At 42.1% G+C, this 20,506-nt stretch overlaps 1 protein-coding gene across 4 annotated transcripts in view; it reads left to right on the top strand.

Moving 5' to 3' along the window:
* Positions 1-10,446, top strand: part of CYRIA (CYFIP related Rac1 interactor A) — a 108,378-nt gene extending 97,932 nt beyond the window's left edge. For all 4 annotated transcript variants that reach the window (XM_084793015.1, XM_084793017.1, XM_084793016.1 and 1 more), the window contains 2 exons: positions 3,535-3,605; positions 6,368-10,446. In XM_084793015.1, the coding sequence (XP_084649141.1) occupies positions 3,535-3,605; positions 6,368-6,431 (135 nt within the window). In that variant the 3' untranslated portion in view covers positions 6,432-10,446. The remainder of the gene's footprint in view (positions 1-3,534; positions 3,606-6,367) is intronic.
* Positions 10,447-20,506: the final 10,060 nt, after the last annotated feature.

The following is a 20,506-nucleotide window of genomic DNA, read 5'->3' as shown; positions in this document are numbered from 1 at the left end:
TGGGTTGGCAGCAGGAGCTGGAGGTAGCCCGGTCCAATCCATTCATATTTAGGAAGCAGAGAGAAATGAATACAGCTCTTTGTGTTTTGATGGGTGGATGTGCCTAGCAAATCAGAATCCTTCTCTGTGCACTAATTCAATATATATTTCACTTGCAATAAGAGTATGTTGTGAAGACCTTACAACAAAGAAGTTGATTGTATTCATTGTGGGGGCTTAAGGCCTTTGTGCTACAGACTGAGTATAAGTAACTATGAAAAACTCCTAGGGTGTCTTAGTTTACTATAGCCATTGATTACCTTGCCACAGAGTCACCGACTAAAAATATACTGGGCAAAATGAGGCCTTTGTGCTCTTCACATTCTCTTTGTGATTTTGTACATGTGTGTGTTCACATATGTTTGTGGATTTGTATGCTGATGCACACACCTGCAAAGATCAGGGGAGGACATAAGGATTTCTGGGCTGTCACTTTTCATCCTATTCCTGGGAGACAGGGTCTCTCGCTGAACCCGAAGCTTGTGCATTTGATTAGACTGGCTGGTCTGTCAGCTCCTGGTACCCACCTATCTCCACCCAGAAGTCCTGGGGTCATGGGTACATGCAACCAGAAATGACCTTTGTGTGTGGTTTGTGGGGATTTGGATTCAAGTCTTCATGTTCTTTGTGTGTGTACCACAAGTTTTCTTATCCACTGAGCTGTCTGTACAGACCTTCTCATCCTAAGCTTAGCTGTCTATGCTATTTACTGAAGCTGTTCTCAAGCAGAGAATATGTTGATTTTCCTGGGAATTATTCGAGCCTATTGATTAGTGCAGATTAAGAAAGGCTGGTTAATGATGAACTGTGCATGTGCCTCTGAGAAAGTTTTAAGCTTATGAAGCACCAGACATATCTGAGGTGAGTTTGTTCTTCCAGATACCACTTTGTTTCTAAACCGGCAGTTATAGGCTCTGGCCTCATAAGTCCTGAGGACACTAGGATCAACTGTGAGGCCCCGGAAGAGATGCTGTGTACACACACAAAGGGCATGGTCTGGTTTGCAGAAAAGACATGCAGAAAGTGCTAGAAACTAGTTGAGGGAGAGAACAGTCTGTCTAGAGGCAATGGTATAGGAAGGGGTAGTTGAGGTCATCCATCAAGGATTTTTTTCAGATGGATAGAGGGATGGGAGAGTCAGAGCAAAATCACTAAGACACGAAAAGATGAGATAAGGTGGCAATCTTGGTGGAAAGAACGCTGTGTGGGGATGAAGTAGTGTTCTCAAGCGATTCCCACAGCATCTTAGGAAGTAGCTCCATACAGACTTACACCTTAATGTCTATCCCCTCCAAGACCTTGCCCGCAATTCCAGACCACACTTGTTATGGGTACATGAAACATGGCCATCCCCAACTACAGGTCCCTGGTAAACCCTATATCAGATATTGTCCCATTCTCTTATTGAGAATCTAAGCTAGAAGAAAACCCGTCACCCTCAGGTCCTAGGAATTGTCTGTGTCCCCCTTCCTCATGCTCATAAGTCATTAGGGACTCACTGTCCATCCTCACGCTCATAAGTTACTAGGGACTGACCGTCCATCCTTGCCCCCTGTGTTTCAGCTCACTGCCACCCCCACTGTCATATCCTGAGGGTTTTCTACTCATCCTTGTCTTCCTGTCTTTGTTTCTTCTGGTCCTTTTCTATACACATATACTATATTTATTCAATGCTTAACACCTGCCAAGAGTATTTTCTACAAGGAAAAGCCTCCAAATTCCTACTGTGTTGCTAAACCCCACACTGGCTCTGGCCCTGAATGCATTTCTGACAGTTTCTTGTTCTTCATACCCACAGTTTTAATCATCCTAAAATGAACTAGAAACTCCTCAACAGTGCCCACTGCACTTCCATCTCCTTCTTCATCTGTGCTCTCACTGGCCCTTGGGATGTCGTCACATGTACACTTAGCACACTGTGATAATGAGCTACCTGTCTTTCTCCTCCCAGTAGACTCTCCGCTGTAATGGAAGAGGGCCAAATGCTCTGCATCTCCAGGCCTGATGCCATCACAAACCTAGGGTGGCACATAACTTGCATACTTGTAGCCTCTCTCCAAACTTGTATCTTTGTGTAGTTGACTGTGACATTCATTTTTCTGTGACCTCTAAATACTTCCCAGTCCTGGCTACCTTCAGCAACTGTCTGGGTCGATCACACTATTACCGTAGAACTTTTGCATATTAGAAGTTTGACCATAGGAGGTGCTGAGAAATTAGTGCTCTGTAAGTTGCTGTTTGGTATAACCAAACTCATCAGATGCCTGCACACTGTGTCTAAGATTAAAATAAGTAATTGGCTTTTTATAGGAAGATCTTTGCTTTTCCAAAGCATAAGTAAAACACTACAGGGTATGCATAAAATTTACAGGATCTATGTAAATTTTAATTTTCATGGCAGAATTAGATAACTTTAATTCCAAGGCCCCAGAAAACGTAGAAATGTGTAGAACCCCATGCTCATACAAAGTAGCATGGATTAAAAACTAGGCTTTTGGCCTCTATAATGTTCATATTCTTTATAACTGCCCTTTACCAGTCTTCTGAAAGACAGGTAAGACACAGGCCTGCACTTCCAGGAGTTACTGGTCTATGAGAGAGACAAATTATTCACTTGGGGCTAGTCTATCCTGAGTTATCTAACAGATATACAAAGCCATACTGGGATAACAAATCAGTGGTCATGACTATCTCTGGTATGGACGCTAGGATTCTGGGGTCCATGGTGATAGCTCAGTCTGCATAGTGTTGACCTAGCAAGCATTAGCAGTGAGTTGTCTCCAGAAGCCATTTTTTAAAAAGCCATATGTTTTTGGTGTGTTTGCATTCCCAGCCCTGGGAGAGAAGAGATGGACAGATCCCTGTGGCTTGCTCATCAGCTAGCCCACCCTGGCTCAGCAAGCTGCAGGCCAAAGAGACCCTGTCTCAAAAATAGGTGGAGAGTACCTTAGGAATGACAGCTGAGCTTGTGCTCTGACCTGCACATGTGTGCAACACACAGGTGCCTGTACACACACACACACACACACACACACACACACACACACACACACACACCTGGGGGCTGGTGAACTTGAGACCTTACAAAATATTAAGAATGTGAAAGTCAACAGCTCAAAAAGGAAAAGCATTCCTAGCAGAACGAACATTCAGTTACTGAGTGTGTAAAACGCTTAGGGACTCTCAACCTGGAACCAAGGAGAGCGATTTCTACTCCTGGGCTGGGCTCCAGAGTGTAAGGCAAATGTTTCTCCCCAAAGTCAGCGAGATACACACTTGTGGTACAGGATGAAAATCAATAGACACTCATTAGACATAGACAATCATAAAAAACTCCTGAGGAACCTGGAGAAACGGTGTACCATCCTGAGAGAGTATAGACGTTTGTATAGAGTCTCCAGGTGTCACTGCTACAGAGAGCTGTTAGTATGGACAGATGTCACCGTGGACAGAATTACCAATGCAGTAACAAAGTTCTGTACTTTCTTCTTCCAGATGAAAGGCTGCATAAAGGTGTTGAAGGAACAGGCCCCAGACAGTGTGGAAGGCCTGCTGAATGCTCTCAGGTGAGCCTGTCTCTGGGGTAGGCTGATAGAGCCGGTGCCCTTGGAAACCATGCAGATGTGGATGTGGTTGGGAGCCCAAAGACTGAGCATCAGGCTTAGCCCTTCACTTGTTTTAACATCATTCATCTTCCTAGCAACACCAGGAGGTCAGCACCAATTTTATTCACTTCCTAGAGATGGGAGAAATTGAGGTAACTTTTGGGGGGGGCGTTTGAGGTTTTTTTTTTTGTTGTTTTGTTTTGTTTTTTTTAGGGTTTTGGTTTTCAAGGCAAGGTTTCTCTTGTAGCCCTATCTGTGCTGGAACTTGGCTCCGTAGTCCTGGCTGGCCTTGAACTCAGGGATTCACCTGTCTCTGCCTCCTGAGTGTTGGAATTAAAGGTGTGAGCTACCACACCTGACTATGTGAGCTCAAATAACTTTTCAATGTCCAATTGTAAAGGGCCAAATTAAGACCTATCCGCGGGTGTGGGTGGCTCCCTGGATCTTAGGTGTGATTCTTGTCCATGACATTGTGTGAGTAGTGGGGGTCTCCTGAAAAGGAAAGTGTCCAGTTCTCCTGTCTCTCTTCACCAAGGGCTCCCAGCCCTGCCAATGTGGGAGGAAGGTGAGGGGAGTTTCCAGGCACTGAGGTTGCAGGCCAAGTAAGTTAAATCACTGGCCTGGAAGCTCAAGCATCGTGTGTGTGTGTGTGTGTGTGTGTGTGTGTGTGTGTGTGTGTGTGTGTGTGTGTGTGTGTGTTTGCTTCTGTTTGCTTGGTCCCAGCTCCCCAAAAGGACTCCCAGGAGCAGCTGCCAGAACCTGTTACTCACTGCTGGATGCCTGAACATTCAGCCAGCTGTAGCTTGTTTCCATCCCTTAGGCATCTTTCACTTTTCCCAAGGATACATTTGCCTAATCCACTTCAGGGAGGGGAGGGTTATTTTTAGCTGCGCTGCATCCAAAGGAATTTGCTGAACTGCACAAACCACCCTTCTGCAGGATTTCAATCAAGAAGACTTACGGACCCTACTGTCTTAGCCTCTCAGTCCCCTCGGTTCTATGCAGTGTAATGCCTGCAGTAAACATGGGTAAGCTGAAGAGTGATGAGGCAGAGCTCGCTTCTACATGCAATGCTCGACCTCTAGCACCTTGTCACGTGCAACCATTGCAACCCATAGACTCAAGGGTGATCTGTGATCCTGCCTCAATCGATGAGAAACTAGCTGTCTCAGGACACCAAAGTTACTGCTTTTCTGAGTTGCCAAAATCTTTGAGACTATGCGTATTATTACCATAAAAGCCTCCTGAATCCTAGGTTTTTCCCCAGAGAGGACTGTAAACATGCCTTTTATATTCATTAAGAAGACTTTAGCTTCTGAATTTCTGGAACCGTCCAGTTTCGTTCTAGCTGCCAAAACATCCTGGAGATTAGGGCATTGTGTCAAGCCATGAGCCCCATCCCAGAGTGGGAATTTGTATTTCCTGAAGACACATGATGAAGTGGGAACAGGGGAGGCTTCTGAGGTAGCCAGGCATAGGCTCAGGCCAAAAGTCACAGATTGTTCACAAATCAAAACCATATGCTGGGCAATCCAGAGCAAGCCAGTTTGACCTTCAGCTTTCTCACCTGTGGAATCAAGTCACTTACCTCATTTGGAGAGTTGTTTGTGACTGGAATGGGATCTTACACAGAGCACCTGACATATGGTCAAAGTTTTGTTGCAGGTCATTTTTTTTAAACATTCCTTTGCACACAAGATTCAGTAATGAATGAGACTTTTTTTTCTTTTTAAATTAAATAATTTTTATTTTTTACATATATATTTATATATTTTTTCAGTTTTTAAATTAATTTATTCTTGTTACATCTCAATGGTTATCCCATCCCTTGTATCCTCCCATTCTTCCCTCCCTCCCATTTTCCCCTTACTCCCCTCCCCTATGACTATGACTAAGGGGAGCTTCCTCCCCCCTTTATATGCTCATAGGGTATCAAGTCTCTTCTTGGTAGGCTGCTATCCTTCCTCTGAGTGCTACCACGTCTCCCATCCAGAGGACGTGGTCAAATATGAGGCATCAGAGTACGTGTGAAAGTCATACCCCACTCTCCACTCAACTGTGGAGAATGTCCTGTCCATTGGCTAGATCTGGATAGGGGTTTGAAGTTTACGGCCTGTATTGAGGAGACTTTTTTTTTAGGTTGCAGTTTTGTGTACCTACATTTGTGCCCCCTGGTGGTGGCAATGGTGATAAGCACAGCCCCTACAGTAGACAGTCATCAATGTTTAAATTCTAGGATGACATATTTTGAATTCTATATCTCAGCCTTGTTAGCTTCAGTGGAGAAGATGCTGAATTAAGTGATGTGAACTCTATCCCTTGAAAATTAGAACAGTTTTGTCTCTTCTGTGTGATCATTTGATGAGCTTTTTTTTTTAATGTTTTTGCTTTTTTTAAAGACTTGGTTTAATGATCATCACACAAGAAAAATCAAATATCAAAGCTGCCTAAGAAGCTTGGCATTGTGATATGTGCCTATAATCTCTTTAACATAGAGGGTGAGACAGGAGGATTGCCATGAGTTTGAGGCCAATTTGGGTTCAGAGTGAGGGCAATGTCAACAAAGCAAAATCCAGTCAGAGTCAAATCAAACATCAACTTACAAGGAGTATATGACGTGAACACCAACACATGGCTCTTTGCCTAAAGAAATGAGCCCACATTTCTTATTTACAAATTTCAATTGGGCGAGTCCTAACATCCAATCCTCTTTCTCCGTTCAGGTTCACCACAAAGCACTTGAATGATGAATCGACTTCCAAACAGATTCGAGCGATGCTTCAGTAGAGCCCCGCTCAGAGAAGAGGATCTGTGTGCTGACCTCAGAAGATGTATATGTTTACATAATTTAATACAGATTGATGTTAATACTTGTGTATTTACATAACCATTTCCTTCTTGTCACTGAAATATATGGACCTTAATTTGTATCCTAGCTAATTCAACCCAGCAGAGCATAAATTGACTTGAGAGCCTTACCTTTGATGTCTGACACGAAACTCCTTTCTCCAAGGGCCAAACTTGGAAACTTCGATCTTGGCTGTTGAGTCCTGTAATGACACCTGTAACAGTCAGAAATTCTTAATAGTTTGTGGTATTGTTTTAATTCTAGATGTGTTATCTCTCTGGGAATATAGTTGATAGAAACACAAAGTACTTGATTTCCTGTGTCAGCTCAGATACAAGAAACAGACACATCTGTTACCCTGACAGAGAGAGACAGACAGAGAGACAGAGAGAGACAGAGAGACAGAGAGAGAGAGAGAGAGAGAGAGAGAGAGAGAGAGAGAGAGAGAGAGAGAGAGAGAGCGCCATGTGGCGAGTGGAGCACACGTGTTCTGAGTTCGGCACACCCCGCCCTCTTCCCTCTGCCTGCAAACCCCACGTGCAGCTTTTCTATATGCACGTGTTTTATTAATCCAAATATTCTCCTTTTGTCTGGATTTGTGTCCCTTTTCTTCCCTTTTAGTTTATGCAAGAGGAAAACTGCCTGTGTTTTAATCTGCTAATGAGGAGGCAATGGGACAGATAGAGGGGTTCTTGCAGGAGGGTTGAGGAAAGTGGCTATCTTAAGAGTATTGGAGAGAGTTGGCATCAGGACAGTCATATCTGTATCAATCCTCTGCCTGCAGGGACAGATAAATGGAAGTCTGGTTGTGAGAGCAAAAATAAGACCACTCACCTTCCCAGGAGACTGCAGAGTTCTAGGTACTTCGCCCCTCTTCATAAGAGAGCCTGTTTTCTCTATCAAAAAGTCAGAGCTGAGAACTAAAACACTTTGTTAATTACCAGAAAACTGGAGCAATTTAGAGAGAAGAAATCTTAGATTTTTTTTTCTGATTAACTGGTGTCAGCCCCCACCAGTCTGAATACTTTGGCAAATTCACTTTTAGTCTCACCTTTCTCATATATAAAATACTGTCTTGGGTCTGGAGAGATGGTTCAGTGGTTAAGAATACTTGTTGCTGTTGCAGAAGACCTGGATCCAATTCCCAGCACCCACTGGATGGCTCACAACTACCCATTACTCCAGTTCCAGGGAGTACCCTCTTCTGATCTCTATTGGCACCAAGAATGCACATAGTGTACTTATATACATGCAGGAGAAACACTTATACACATAAAATAAAATAAATGTTTTTAAAATGTAAAATAGATCATTTCTAAGAGTCCTGGAAGGCTAGTAGGAACCACCCCACCAACCTTCCTTCGTGCATAAATTCCAGTGTATTTTCCCACCCATCTTGATGATTATCAGTATGGCCAGGTCTGTAGTCATTCTGCCTGTAGGTCAGAGCTGAGTTAGGTTGGAATCGTGGAAACATATTCTGACCTCCAGTGGAAAGAGATGGGCATATACGATGACTCCTACATAGATCTAGATCCCGAGGCGTTTCCCACCTGACTCTACATGCTTTCCTTTTTACCATGCAGCCTACAGATGTATACAGTGGAGTAGCATATTGATCCTTATAGAGACATCCTGAGTATAGCCTGGGTTATTAATTGCATATCTCTGCTAGGAGGATAGAATTTTCTAGACAGCTGATGAATGATAATCCTAGAAGTCAGGTCTAGGATGATCAGGGTGTGGCATCATTTGGTTTGCAGCATTCAAAAAAAAAAAAAGAGCTGTGAAATATCAACACTTCCAGACTAGGATGGTCATCCAACTTTTCTTTCAATCCTCCAAGAAAGAGATTACTTGATTTATTTTTTTAAAAATGCAAACAAATGGGTTTATGTGTCAGTGTAGTCAAGAGAAAGGGGAAAGGCCTTGTCCCCTGGAGATTTACAGAATCATGCTAAATGGCTTCTATTACCTTATCAAACCTAAGAATTCCAAAATCCAGAGAAAGCCAGAAAATGTGGGGTGAGACTTTCTCCAATATTCAGCTTTAGGGATGCTCTATTTGGTAGCCATAGGCAATGCTTAGTTGGGCAACTCCCAAGCCAACAAGACCAGGGATGCACAATACTTAAAAGCATTCATCCATTTGCCCTTTCCTCAGTAGATGAGATTACTATTTCAAAGATGGAAGGACTGCCCAGTTTCTACTGGGCTCTTAGATACAAACCTGAGCCATGAACCCAAGCCACGTATCTACACCATAGCTGCCTCTCAACTGGCTATGTAGGAAAACATTAGGAATTATCTTTCAGATTATATATAAGTACGTAAGGACATTTGTATCTTTTAGTTCAACTTTCTATTCAGTGGGACCAAATGTGTGTATGGGTGCTGTCAGCCTGCTTCAGTCTAGCCAGTCCATTGTCTCCAAGATGAGACCCAACAGGACTTGGATTTTGAGAAGCCCAGGGCCAAAACAGTTGTCTCAGGTCATCAGGGAGACATGCTGAGTGTCTGTGATCACTAACAGGGAGTGAGCCTTGAGTCCACTCCAGAACTGTTGTGGGAGACCAATTCTCTTAACAGACTGTCCAGTAGGCACCAGGAGTCCTAAAACAAGTTGGTTTTTCTTCCTTTTTTGTTTTTGTTTGTTTGTTTGTGCTGCATGCACATGTATCTAACACTCATAGATGGTTTGGGGGGAAAGCACTAGTAACAATGTCAATGTTAATAGAACTTCATAATTGATGTCTCTTAGTTTTCAAATAAAGTGTTTTATTTGACTCTGATATTTAATTTGAGGCAAGAAAGAAGGTAAAAAAAAAATATGTTTCCCAGATATACTGCTACTTTGGCATGGTAAATCCACTCATGTTCACCTAGGCTTTGATAGCAAAAGTTGGGTGGAAATAGATATTTTTATTTGTGATGACACAATAGAGCCAGAATATTAGCTAACAACCATGAAGAAGGTGTTGGTTGTCTTTTAATATTTAGTCAATATATTCCTCATCAGCATAAACATATATTCTTAGTTATTACCATTATGGCAAACATGAATGGCAAGCCTAAGTTTTTGAGACATCATGACAATTAAGTCAAAATAATGCCATGCTTCTTCAAGAGCAAGATAAAGCCTAATTAGTCTAGGGATCCAGTTGCACAGTAGACTTCACACTTGTCACTCATAGTTACATGGTAGGCATCTCTCAAGTGGTCTAGAGAATAACTAACTTTGGGACTTTATCTTTGCCAGCCCCAGCCTTCAGAACTCCATTGCCATACTACACCTGTAAAGATGCTTGCTCATTAGAAGGGCTTTCAAAGCGGTTGTATGTTGTTTGCTGAAGTCACTGTATTTTTTTTTTTTTGCCTGCATTGCCTCTTTTTTTGTACAAAACTTTTGAGTGTGAAATGAAAATTAAAGTTTGGTACATACATAATTTAAAAACATGCTTGTATATGATGCACAGGGTAAAATGGGTGGTACAGCATAAAAGTCTGCTCGGCCTGCTATGAGGAAATTACGTCATGTCAGCTGCTCTTCCTCCCTCCTCATCACAGTTCCTTCCAACATGGCAAGGAATTCCCCAAGGGGCCTGCTTTTGGATTCACGGGTCTCATATTCATTTCAACGAGGACCTTTATTATATAAATTTTAAAGAAGAAGAAGACAAAGAAGAAGAAGAAGAAGAAGAAGAAGAAGAAGAAGAAGAAGAAGAAGAAGAAGAAGAAGAAGAAGAAGAAGAAGAAGAAGAGAATCAAGACTGGTACTTAGAGAGGAGAGCTGCTTGCCAGAGGATGCTACAAAACTCCAGTAAATGCTCTTTCACTCCTTTGAATGCTATTTCATGAATTTGGCAAAAATTGAACCTGGGGAAAAAAACCTCCTCTGTGTAAATTCATTTTTTGCAGACAATAAGAAGCAATAAAATGATTCTTTTAACTCTTCAGCACTGATGTTTTCCCAGAGGGACACTTTTAATCTCTATACTTTTGAAGCCAGAGACCTAATTGTATGTGTGCTCAATGAATTCAAATCTCCAAGAGGGACCTTCCATGGCAGCCTTTCTTGTGGAAAGGTTGATTGGGGGAAATAACAGAAATGGAGTTGAGAACCTTTCTGTATATTGATAGATGGTTAAATTATAAATGGTCAAAGGCTGGATAAAGCTAAACAAGAAAGGAGGCTTAGGGGTATATGAATTGTGTGTGTGTGTGTGTGTGTGTGTGTGTGTGTGTGTGTGTGTGTGTGTGTTATGTGTCTGTCTGTCTGTCTGTCTGTCTGTCTGTGTGAACCTCAGTAAGTTCTGAGAACCAGGAGGGCAGGGAATAAAGTATGTGTGTGCATGTTAATGCAGCTAAATAATGTTGGTGAACTCATTTGAACTGTGTTCATTAGATACACAGATTCCCATGCCCGAGTCCAGGTGGAAACCAGTAAAGAGCCCACTCATTTGACCCATGTAGTGTCTCCTACACAGTAAATAGAGGGCTTGAGCACTGCATACACACACACACACACACACACACACACACACACACACACACACACACACATCTGATCTTCAGAATGGAGAGGTACTCTTTCCGGGTCACGTTAGTCTGGTTGTGAGCCACCATGTGGTTGCTGGGAATTGAACCCAGGGCTACCAGAAGAGCAGACACATTCAGTCTGGTGAGACTGTTTTCCCTGCCATGGATCTTCTACCTCCTCTTCATTCCCAAAGATCTGGAACTGCAGTAATTCCTGGAAATGGGTTCTGTAAAATGCCTCCAGAGACTGTCCTTTGAAGTTATGCTGTGTAGGATTCTAGATAAATCTCAGAATTTAACAGCAAGTTTAAGTGGATCGTTTGTAGAAACCCCATGAAGTATACTCTCTGCAGACTTCCAGTTTCCTCATCACACCACGTGCTTCTTGATGCTTTCTTCCTCTACCTCCCTTTTCTGGCCACTTAGGTTCTCCTTGTTTGTCCCACAACTGGTTTAGTTTCAAGATAAGGGACATTTTTCATTGACCACTCTGCAGCCGCTAATGGTGGCAGTGGTCTAATTGGAGGAATAAAAGACTCAGTAGCCCCCTTCAAGTGTGGAGTTCTAAAATAAACATGAAAGTATTTGGGAGAGGTTATTGAAGTTTGTCTTCCAAATAACAGTATACTTAAAAATCTATGTCTCCCTGTTGTTTCAGAGTTCTCTGGCAAGCATAGGGAAGGGTATGCGGTTGGTGGTATTATATGTAAACATACAAGGATGAAATATGGAAGGCGAGGGACGAGGTATTTCCTATCTTTCAAATGACAAAGGACATTGACTCCCATGATGGTGACATCAGACACACCATCTCTTCTTCTGTGTGTTTGAAATCTGCCTGCTGATCAAGGCCAAGGCTTTCTTTCATTCTCCAAGGAACTTCCCATGTATGCCCCCCCCATCCCTACAACATGCTAAAAATGCTCCTCTGGATTGTTACTGTATATAACTTATTTTCCACTAGACATACACCACTGTAAAGCATTTGGAAATGTATATTTCATTTATCCACTGTGTCTTGAGTTTCTGGGGACAGAGAATGGGCCTCTCAGTCAGCCAAGTTTAATATAGGCTCCTGGCCAACAGAAGTTTCCTGCCAAAGTGAAACTCCAGGGTCTTGAAACCCAGATGTGCTGAAACTAATTTTTAAAAAATTGGTTTATCCAGATTAGTAGTCATTCACAGACACTAATTATCTGCCCCCTTGGGCAGTCAGTTTTATTCCTGGAAGAAATGATTACTTACTGCCAGGATATTTTAACCTCTCCTGACATAGACAGCTTGAATCTTATGGCCAATCTGCCAAGAACCCAGATGAGGAAACAGACTGCTCTTGATCAAAAGTCAGATCAACTCATCCTGGCACTGCAGGCAGCCAGTGCACTAAGCAGGTGGTGTCTTGTTTCGTCTCAGACAAAGGTGCTCTTTGGTAGGAATGCTGAGCTTGACACAACCAGAAGACAATTAATCAACTCAGTACAAAGTAGATTTGTCAACTTGACATAATCTAGAGTCATCTGGGAAGATTCTCAATGATGGAGTGCTTCCATTGACTTGGCCTGCACCTGTATGTGTGAGGATTATTTTGATTAAGTTAATTTACCTAGGAAGACACACACCACTGTGAGTAGCACCTTTACTTAGAGAGATGGTCCCGGTTGTCTGAGAGTGGAGAAATGGAGCTGTGCATAAGCAAATAGGCATGCACTTATCCATTTCTCTCTGTTGTTGACTATGGAGGTGATGCAAGTAACTGCTTTCAGCCCTTACCACATTGACTTCCACATACAAAAGGACTATAACATGTAATTGTAAACAAAAATAAACCTGTTCCTTCCTAAGATGCTTTTTATTCTTTTTAATTATAATTTTATTAATTTATTCAGATTACAACTAAATTGTTATCCCATCACTTGTTTCTTCCCATTTCTCCCTCCCACTTTCACCCTATTCTGCTCCCCTAGGTCTCTGATGCGGGGGACCTCCTCCCCCACTATATTGTCATAGGCTATCAGGACTCATCTTGGTAGCTTGCTGGAGGTGGTCAAATATGGAGCACCAGAGTTCATGTCAAAGTCAGTCCCCGCTCTCCACATAACTGTGGAGAATGTCCTGTCCATTGGGTAGATTAGAGTAGGGGTTTGATGTTTATGGTATATACTCACTTATAATTAGGCACTAGCCCAAAAGGCACATCCCACCAAAGTCTCCACTTACCAGGAGATTGGGATAGATGTGAGGGCATCCTACTGAGAATCCAGGTAGGAGAAATATAGGAGATGTGGAAATAGAAGGACCCAGAGGGTCCTAGAAACCTACAAGAAGAACATCATGGTGGGTGGATCAGGGCTTGTGGGGGTGTGCTCAAACTATTGCACTAAGATGCATTTTAAAAGAGCATTTTATCACAGCAACAAAAATGAAAGTAGGTTACTCGATAGCTACAAAACTTGGTTCAGCACCTTGGATAGCAGATCTTGCAACTTAAAGAATGTGTGGAATCTGAAACCACCACCCTTGTGGGTTCTTTTGAGTTTGTCTCTGGAACTTTGAGCATTAAGGGGTTGTAACTTTCAGTGCTATACCTACTGGGTAACTTCCAAGGCATTTTTCTTCCTCTTGGGACATCTGAGCGTTACATAAACAGGATAGGAAGCAGGTGGGGCATGCCCAGGAATCATGCCAGCTTTTCATATTTATGGTGTGCTGAAATAAGGCAACTTATCCGGAGAGCTTTTTCTTCTTCTTTCTTTTATTCCCCCTCTTCCTTCCTTCTTTTGTTCTCCTCTCTCTCTTTCTCTCTCTCTCTCTCTTTCTCTCTCTCCCTCCCCCCATCCCTCCCTGTTTGCCTCCCTCCCTCCCTCCCTCTCTCTCTATCTCTCTATTTTTCTTTTGGGACAAAGTCTTTCTGTGAGGCTAGAATTTCTGTGTATCTCAAGCTGACCTCAAAACTCATGAGTCATCAGTCTTGCTCACCCAAATTCTGTGCACCACAAATATTCATTCTTAAGACCTGTCCATTTTATTACCAATGATCACAAACCATAATACATATGCATTCTAAAGAGTCTCAAAACATACCAACTTCTCCTCAGTCTGTTTTATTTGCTTTTCCCTTTCTCATTTCTTCCTCAGGTCACCAGGCTACACTTCCCGTCCTCTAATCACTTCTGCACATAGGTGATAACTTACTTTGTTGTGGCACATATTTGATGATATTTGTGTCTTAGTAAATTTCCTGAAATACGGTGTAAGAGATATTCTTGGCATTTTCAAGGGAATGGATGATAATTTCCAAATATTGGTGTACAAAATTAAAGACATTACTTTAGTTACCTATTAAGTTTCATTACACGTTTTTTTTTATATTATGGATTTCCATAAATGGGCTGACTAAATAATTGGTATCATTCTCAAATGCATTTGTCTATAAAGTTATTTTGTATTTCACAGAACATAATTTATCATGGTCATTGTCACTCTGAAGAAACACTACAGACACTACAAAAGCCAACCCAGGAGCTTGAGACATAAGACCTTTCTATAGACAAACCGCCGAAGCTTCTTGTTCTTCCGTTTCAGTCTTCATATGTCAAAGATGCTACTGCACTCTCCTGTGACACACAGCTGTTCTCAGTCTTCTAGCTTACCATCAGTCTTTCCTATTTTAGGTGCAGACAATAATGCTGTTTCTTTCTTCCTAGTGTTCTATATCCCTCATCATCTGCTATGGGAGGCCTGGTCATCTTGAGGGCATTGCTCAGATGTCCTCTTTGAGCCTTTCCTTGAGCTACCTAGGCAAAGTTGGGTACACTTTCCTGTTCTCCCCCACTTCTTCCCCCCTTTCCCTCTCTCTTCCTCCATTTTTGTCTTCCTCCTTCACTCCTTTTCTGTCATATATGGAGACCAAAAGCCAAACTTCACCTTTGATTGCAGTGATGTATATTGTCTTAGTTAGGGTTACTATTGCTGTGATGAAACACCATGCCCAAAGCAACTTGAGGAGGAAAGAATTTATTTGGCTTACACTTCTAGATCAGAGTTCATCATTGGAGGAATTCAGGACAGGAATTCACACAAGGCCAGAACCTGGAGGCAGGAGCTTATGCAGAGGCCATGGAGGGGTGCTGCTTACTGGCTTACTCCACATGGCTTGCTTAGCCTGCTTTCTTATATAACCTAGGACCACCAGGCCAGGGATGGCACCATCCACAGTGGGCTGGGCCCTCCCCCATCACTCATTAATTAAGAAAATGCCTTACAGCCAGATCTTATGGAGGCATTTTCTCAATTGAGGTTGTGTGTGTGTGTGTGTGTGTATGTGTATGTGTGTGTGTGTGTGTTTGTGTATCCATGCAAGTGTTCTTGATCCTAGCAAAATGAAGCTCCATCTGTCTATTATCTATCTATGTATACATAGCAATATAGGTATGTATATAGACATACAACATTTAAAAGATATATTATTTTGATATCAATATTCATCATAAGTTTTAGGTATTTATTTTTACATACATATTATGTGTGTATTTTCTCTTTACCAAACACTGGATTCCTTAAAAGCAATGCCTGCACATAATTTTATTTTGATAAACTCTATATTTCTATCACCCAATATGTTCTGAGTCATATTTGAATAAATTTCCTCATCTCACCTACAGCTAAGTCCTGTCCCTGCCATTAAAAGCAAAGAAACTTCATGTATTATGCACACTGCAACCCTATAAGCCATGTTCCCCCTGATTATAGATTCCCTGACAAGCACTATGGTCCAAGGGTCCAGGGCCTTTATGTACAGTTTGAAATAGTTGCCAAGGCATTGGGGAGCCAACAAAAATAATGTTTAAAAGCATGCCAAAATACTGAAAGTTAAAAAAAGGTAAAAGTGTGTATTATGGGAATCACTTATTTTTTTAATTTTCGTACATTACTTCAATTTAACCTTTTTTTGCTTTTCTTTGCACTCCAAGTCCTGAGCCTCATATTGTCTGTGTCAGCCAGGAGCCAGATTCAAGTTGTGTTATCAGAAGTGTGGGGTGGATCACAATACTCATGCGGCTGGCCACTGAGAAGCACTGCTCCATTGTTTCTCCTGTCATGTATTTGAACCTTCTTATCTCTGGTTTCTTAGGAAGTTTCCCAAGATCCATAAGGTGTCATCAGAACATTCTAATAGGAATATTTACTCGAGACATTCAAGCTACAGCCCCAATGACACAGGATTCCAGTCACAGATGTACATAACTGAATTTCTCTGTATGAGCAAATTTTAAGTGGAGGGCTGGGGAAGCGACCATCAACTGCTGATAGTTCTCTGGACCAGGCTGAGGTTTTCAGGATGCCAAAAATAATAACTTCTCCAACCCTAGTATATCACAGCATCCCATCTTGGCTAATCATGCTCATATGACATGGAGATGCATTTGACAGGTGGAACAGTATTTCAACCACCTAAGAAGGTGAAGGTTGTCCACAATAAGGAAGGTAAACAGAAACCATTGATATAGAAGGCTATCTGCATTCACTATGGAAACTGTGCTTATTTAGAGAAATGTTTCCATCACTGGCACACAAAACTCAGACATCTTCAAAGTTTCTGGGTCAACCCAGTTCATAAGGTGTGTGTGGTGCATGCCATGCGTAAGCATGAGGACTTGGATTTGATCCTGAACACCCACCTAAAAGGCCAGGTGTAGTAGCACATACTTGTTATCCCAACACCGGGGAGACAAAGACAAGTGGAATCTTAGGACTGAGCAGCCTAGTCTGCATAAGAGCCCCAGGTCCCAGTGAGAAACCATGTCTCAAAAAAGCATTGTGATGGCTTCTGGGGAACAGTACTCAAGGTTGACCTCTGGCTTCCAAGTGAGTGAACATGTTATACATGTTATACATGTATGCTCTTCTGCCCAACATGTTTACCCACATGAACACACACACACACACACAACATATGCACACACACATACATGTATGTACATATGAGCACACATGCATGTACACATGCGCACTTATACAAAAGAATGCCAAGAGCACCCTTAGCTACACAGTGTTTTCTGCTAACCTGAACTGTAAACTTTGACCCCCAAAGCCCTCCCAAAGGGGAAACAATTTCTAAGTAACCATGAGTAGGTGTTCCTTGAATGAATGAAGTCAACAGAAGACTAGCCACAGGACCAGTGGAGCCATTACTAAAGCCGCTCTTAAGGCTCCCCAACTAGAGCATGTAGCTGGTTCCCATAATACATAATACACACCTTAAATCTTTTTGCTTTCAATATTTTGTCATGTTATTGAACATTATTTCTGTTTGCTCTAATAGAATAGGAAATTTTCTTATGTGAAAATAAGATAACACTATGAATATTTTATGTGTTGGTTTTTCGTGTGAAATAGAAAACAAGCAGCTTTTCAAGCCTGTGTGTGTGTGTGTGTGTGTGTGTGTGTGTGTGTGTGCATATAGACATAGATGAAGTTAAGTGCAAACACAAACAGTTTGTGAAACTGGGAGGAGGTTCATGTTACTAATTTAACCATTTTAATTCACTTCTCAAACAGATTTTTTGAGGTTTAGTTGACACACTATAGACTAAACATATTTAAAATGTCTGTGCTCATTTTGACACATACAAAACATGCACATACCATGAAACGCTCAGCACACTGTATGTAACAGCCATGTGTGTTATCCCTGAGCTTTTTCGGCTCCTTTGTAGCCCTTGTCCCTGCACACTCACCCCACCAGCCCAGCAGCATGGATGTATGTTCTCACTGTAGGCTCCTTCGTAGTGAATACAACTTTTATAAACAGAATTCTACTTTTATAAATTTTTATTTTATAAATTTATTCATATTACATCTCAATGGTTATCCCCTCTCTTGTATCCTCTCATTTCTCCCTCCCTCCTATTTTCCCCTTACTCCCCTCCCCTATGACTGTGACTGACGGGGACCTCCTCCCCCTGTATATGCTCATAGGGTATCAAGTCTCTTCTTGGTAGCCTGCTATCCTTCCTCTGAGTGCCACCAGGCCTCCCCCTCCAGGGGACGTGGTCAAATATGAGGCACCAGAGTATGTGTGAAAGTCAGACCCCACTCTCCACTCAATTGTGGAGGTTATCATGTCCATGGCTAGACATAGAATTCTACTTTTATAAATAGAATTCTACATGGTGAGTTCCCTTTTGTCTGGCTGTATTTAGTTCATCTGCTCACTCAGGTATTAGCAAAATTCTGTATGGCAATATGCCTCACTTTCCTATCCACAGTGTGGCTGTATTATATATTGAATTCTCTAAGATACTATCAGACTATTTTCCATACTGGTCATCCTATTTTAAATGAACATGTACCTATAATTTCTTATTTAACAAGTAGAAAGTAACTATATTTATACTACTGATAATTTCTTTTATCACACTTAATCAACTATCGTGAGTATGTGGTCATTTTGGGGGTCAAAGGACAACTTATGGGAGCCAGGCCTCTCCTTTCATCTCAATGGCCCTTGACTAATAATTTCGTTATATTTGACTAGAACTTTAAGAGTAAACCACTCTTTGGCATTAAAGCTAAATATTAAGAATTAATTAATTAAGACAAGGTAGGATAGTCTACATTCTGAGATAAGCAGTGATAGTGACTTCCTAGAAATGTAACATCTTCTTCACTATTAGTAGAAATAATAACAGTCACCTGGTACATCAGCTGCCAATCTTGGGAGAGATGGCTACCCATAAGGGAATTATGCCTGCAGTCTATAATGAGAAAATGAAAACTTATTTCCTTTCTTTAGTTAGCAGATTCATCATTGTTTTTGTTTTGTTTCAGTATAAATTGCCATTACACACTATTCTGGTTCTGAAAAAAATCCCCAAAGATTTTGGATAGTCCCATAACATGATAATAAACAGCACAAAATTAATTCTGGCAAGTAGAGAGCATATAGTCATAAAAACAGAAAGGGGAGCTGAGTCAAGTATATAAAGAACATCCAGAAATATCTAAGACAGATGATGGATTAATGTTGCTACTGGTAATTGGGGATCTTGTGTAATGTAAGATGTTACAGATGGTAAGAATTACGAATATGAAAGGTCCCACTTTGACAGACTTTGCTGGTGTTTTTAATAAATATCCCATTCTACCCTCAGACAGCGTTAAGGGGCTTGAGGAGCAGCCATGTGTGGCGTGTTGACTTAAACTACCCTCTATTAACTTCCCTCCTACCCTCAAGGTAGCCGTATACTTCTTCCCTCTGTAGAAGTCTGCACACTCTTTCCCAGAGGGTGCCAAACTAGCGCCTCTGCATTCCTGTAGCTGCGAGTAAAGATTGTTGGCCTGGAACAGAGGAAGTGCTCAGGAACGCATTCATTCTGGTTCCTCCCAAGCCCTGTCACCTGGGCATGCGTGGTGACGTAACTGAGTCATCGTGCTCACCACAGACACATTAGCAGTGTGCTTTTCAAAGCCAAGGGCTTCCCGTGTTCTGGGGGGAGGCTATAAAATATGATTCTATATGCCAACTGTTGTGATGGAGATGAATAGAAAGCCGTGCGATAGGAACGGTGGGAAGCCTGGCCTATGGGGTGGAGACAAAGTCCTTGGTGGTGGCTGCTGGGCTCCGCTGTGGAGACAAGAAGGAGACAGCCAATAGTGAAGGATGGGGGGGCGGGCAATTGTTACTTAGAGAGGTATCAGCATGGATGAAGGCAGGGAGGCACGACCCCTGCAGGGTCAGTCTATGGCTGGGACACTTAGTTCTGGGGATTTTTTTGCGGGGGGTGGGGTGGGGGGAGGGTGGGATGGAGAAATGAAGGAGAGGATAAATGATAGGGACTCAGTCAGAAATGAGACTGTAGAAGGAGCTGAAGGAAAACGGAAAGTTTTTTTTTTTTGATTGATTAATTGATTCTTTGGCATTTTCCCACATGTATATAACACATGTTGATTACACCAATCCTTCTTCCATCTCTTAACCTCCTCCCTCAATTTTACCAACTCCCTATCCCACTTGTGACCCTCTGGATTTACCCAGGGCCACTCTCGTGGCCATGGGTGTGAAGACAGTCTGGAACATAGGTAACTCTCTAAGGGCTACATCACTTAAGACATCCTTTCCTCTAGCATCCTTTGCCTGCCAGGACAACTCCCCTGGACAGGGTGGACCACTACGAGTCCCTCCCCCATCAATGACTGAATGTTGTTCTTGTGCAAGCCCTATGCAGACAGCTGCAGCTGTTGTGAGCTCATGAGTTCACAGCCATTTCGTACCCCTAACGCAGCATTTTTGCGGTTTCCCTACCTATTGCCTAGCTTTTACATTCATTTTCTGTGTTGTAGTCTCTGAGCCTTGGAGTGGGTAATATATGACTATCCTGTGTAATACTTAGCACCATGACCAGCCATGGGTGTTAGGTTAAGAAGGCACATGGTCAACCATTGGCTTTCCCATGGGTATTTTGGCTGCTGGATT

The sequence above is a fragment of the Acomys minous genome, assembly GCF_964271855.1.
Source record: "Acomys minous genome assembly, chromosome: 8".
Taxonomy (NCBI): Eukaryota; Metazoa; Chordata; class Mammalia; order Rodentia; family Muridae; genus Acomys; species Acomys minous.
Note: the sequence above shows the minus strand (reverse complement) of the source record. Positions and strands in the feature narration are given on the sequence as shown.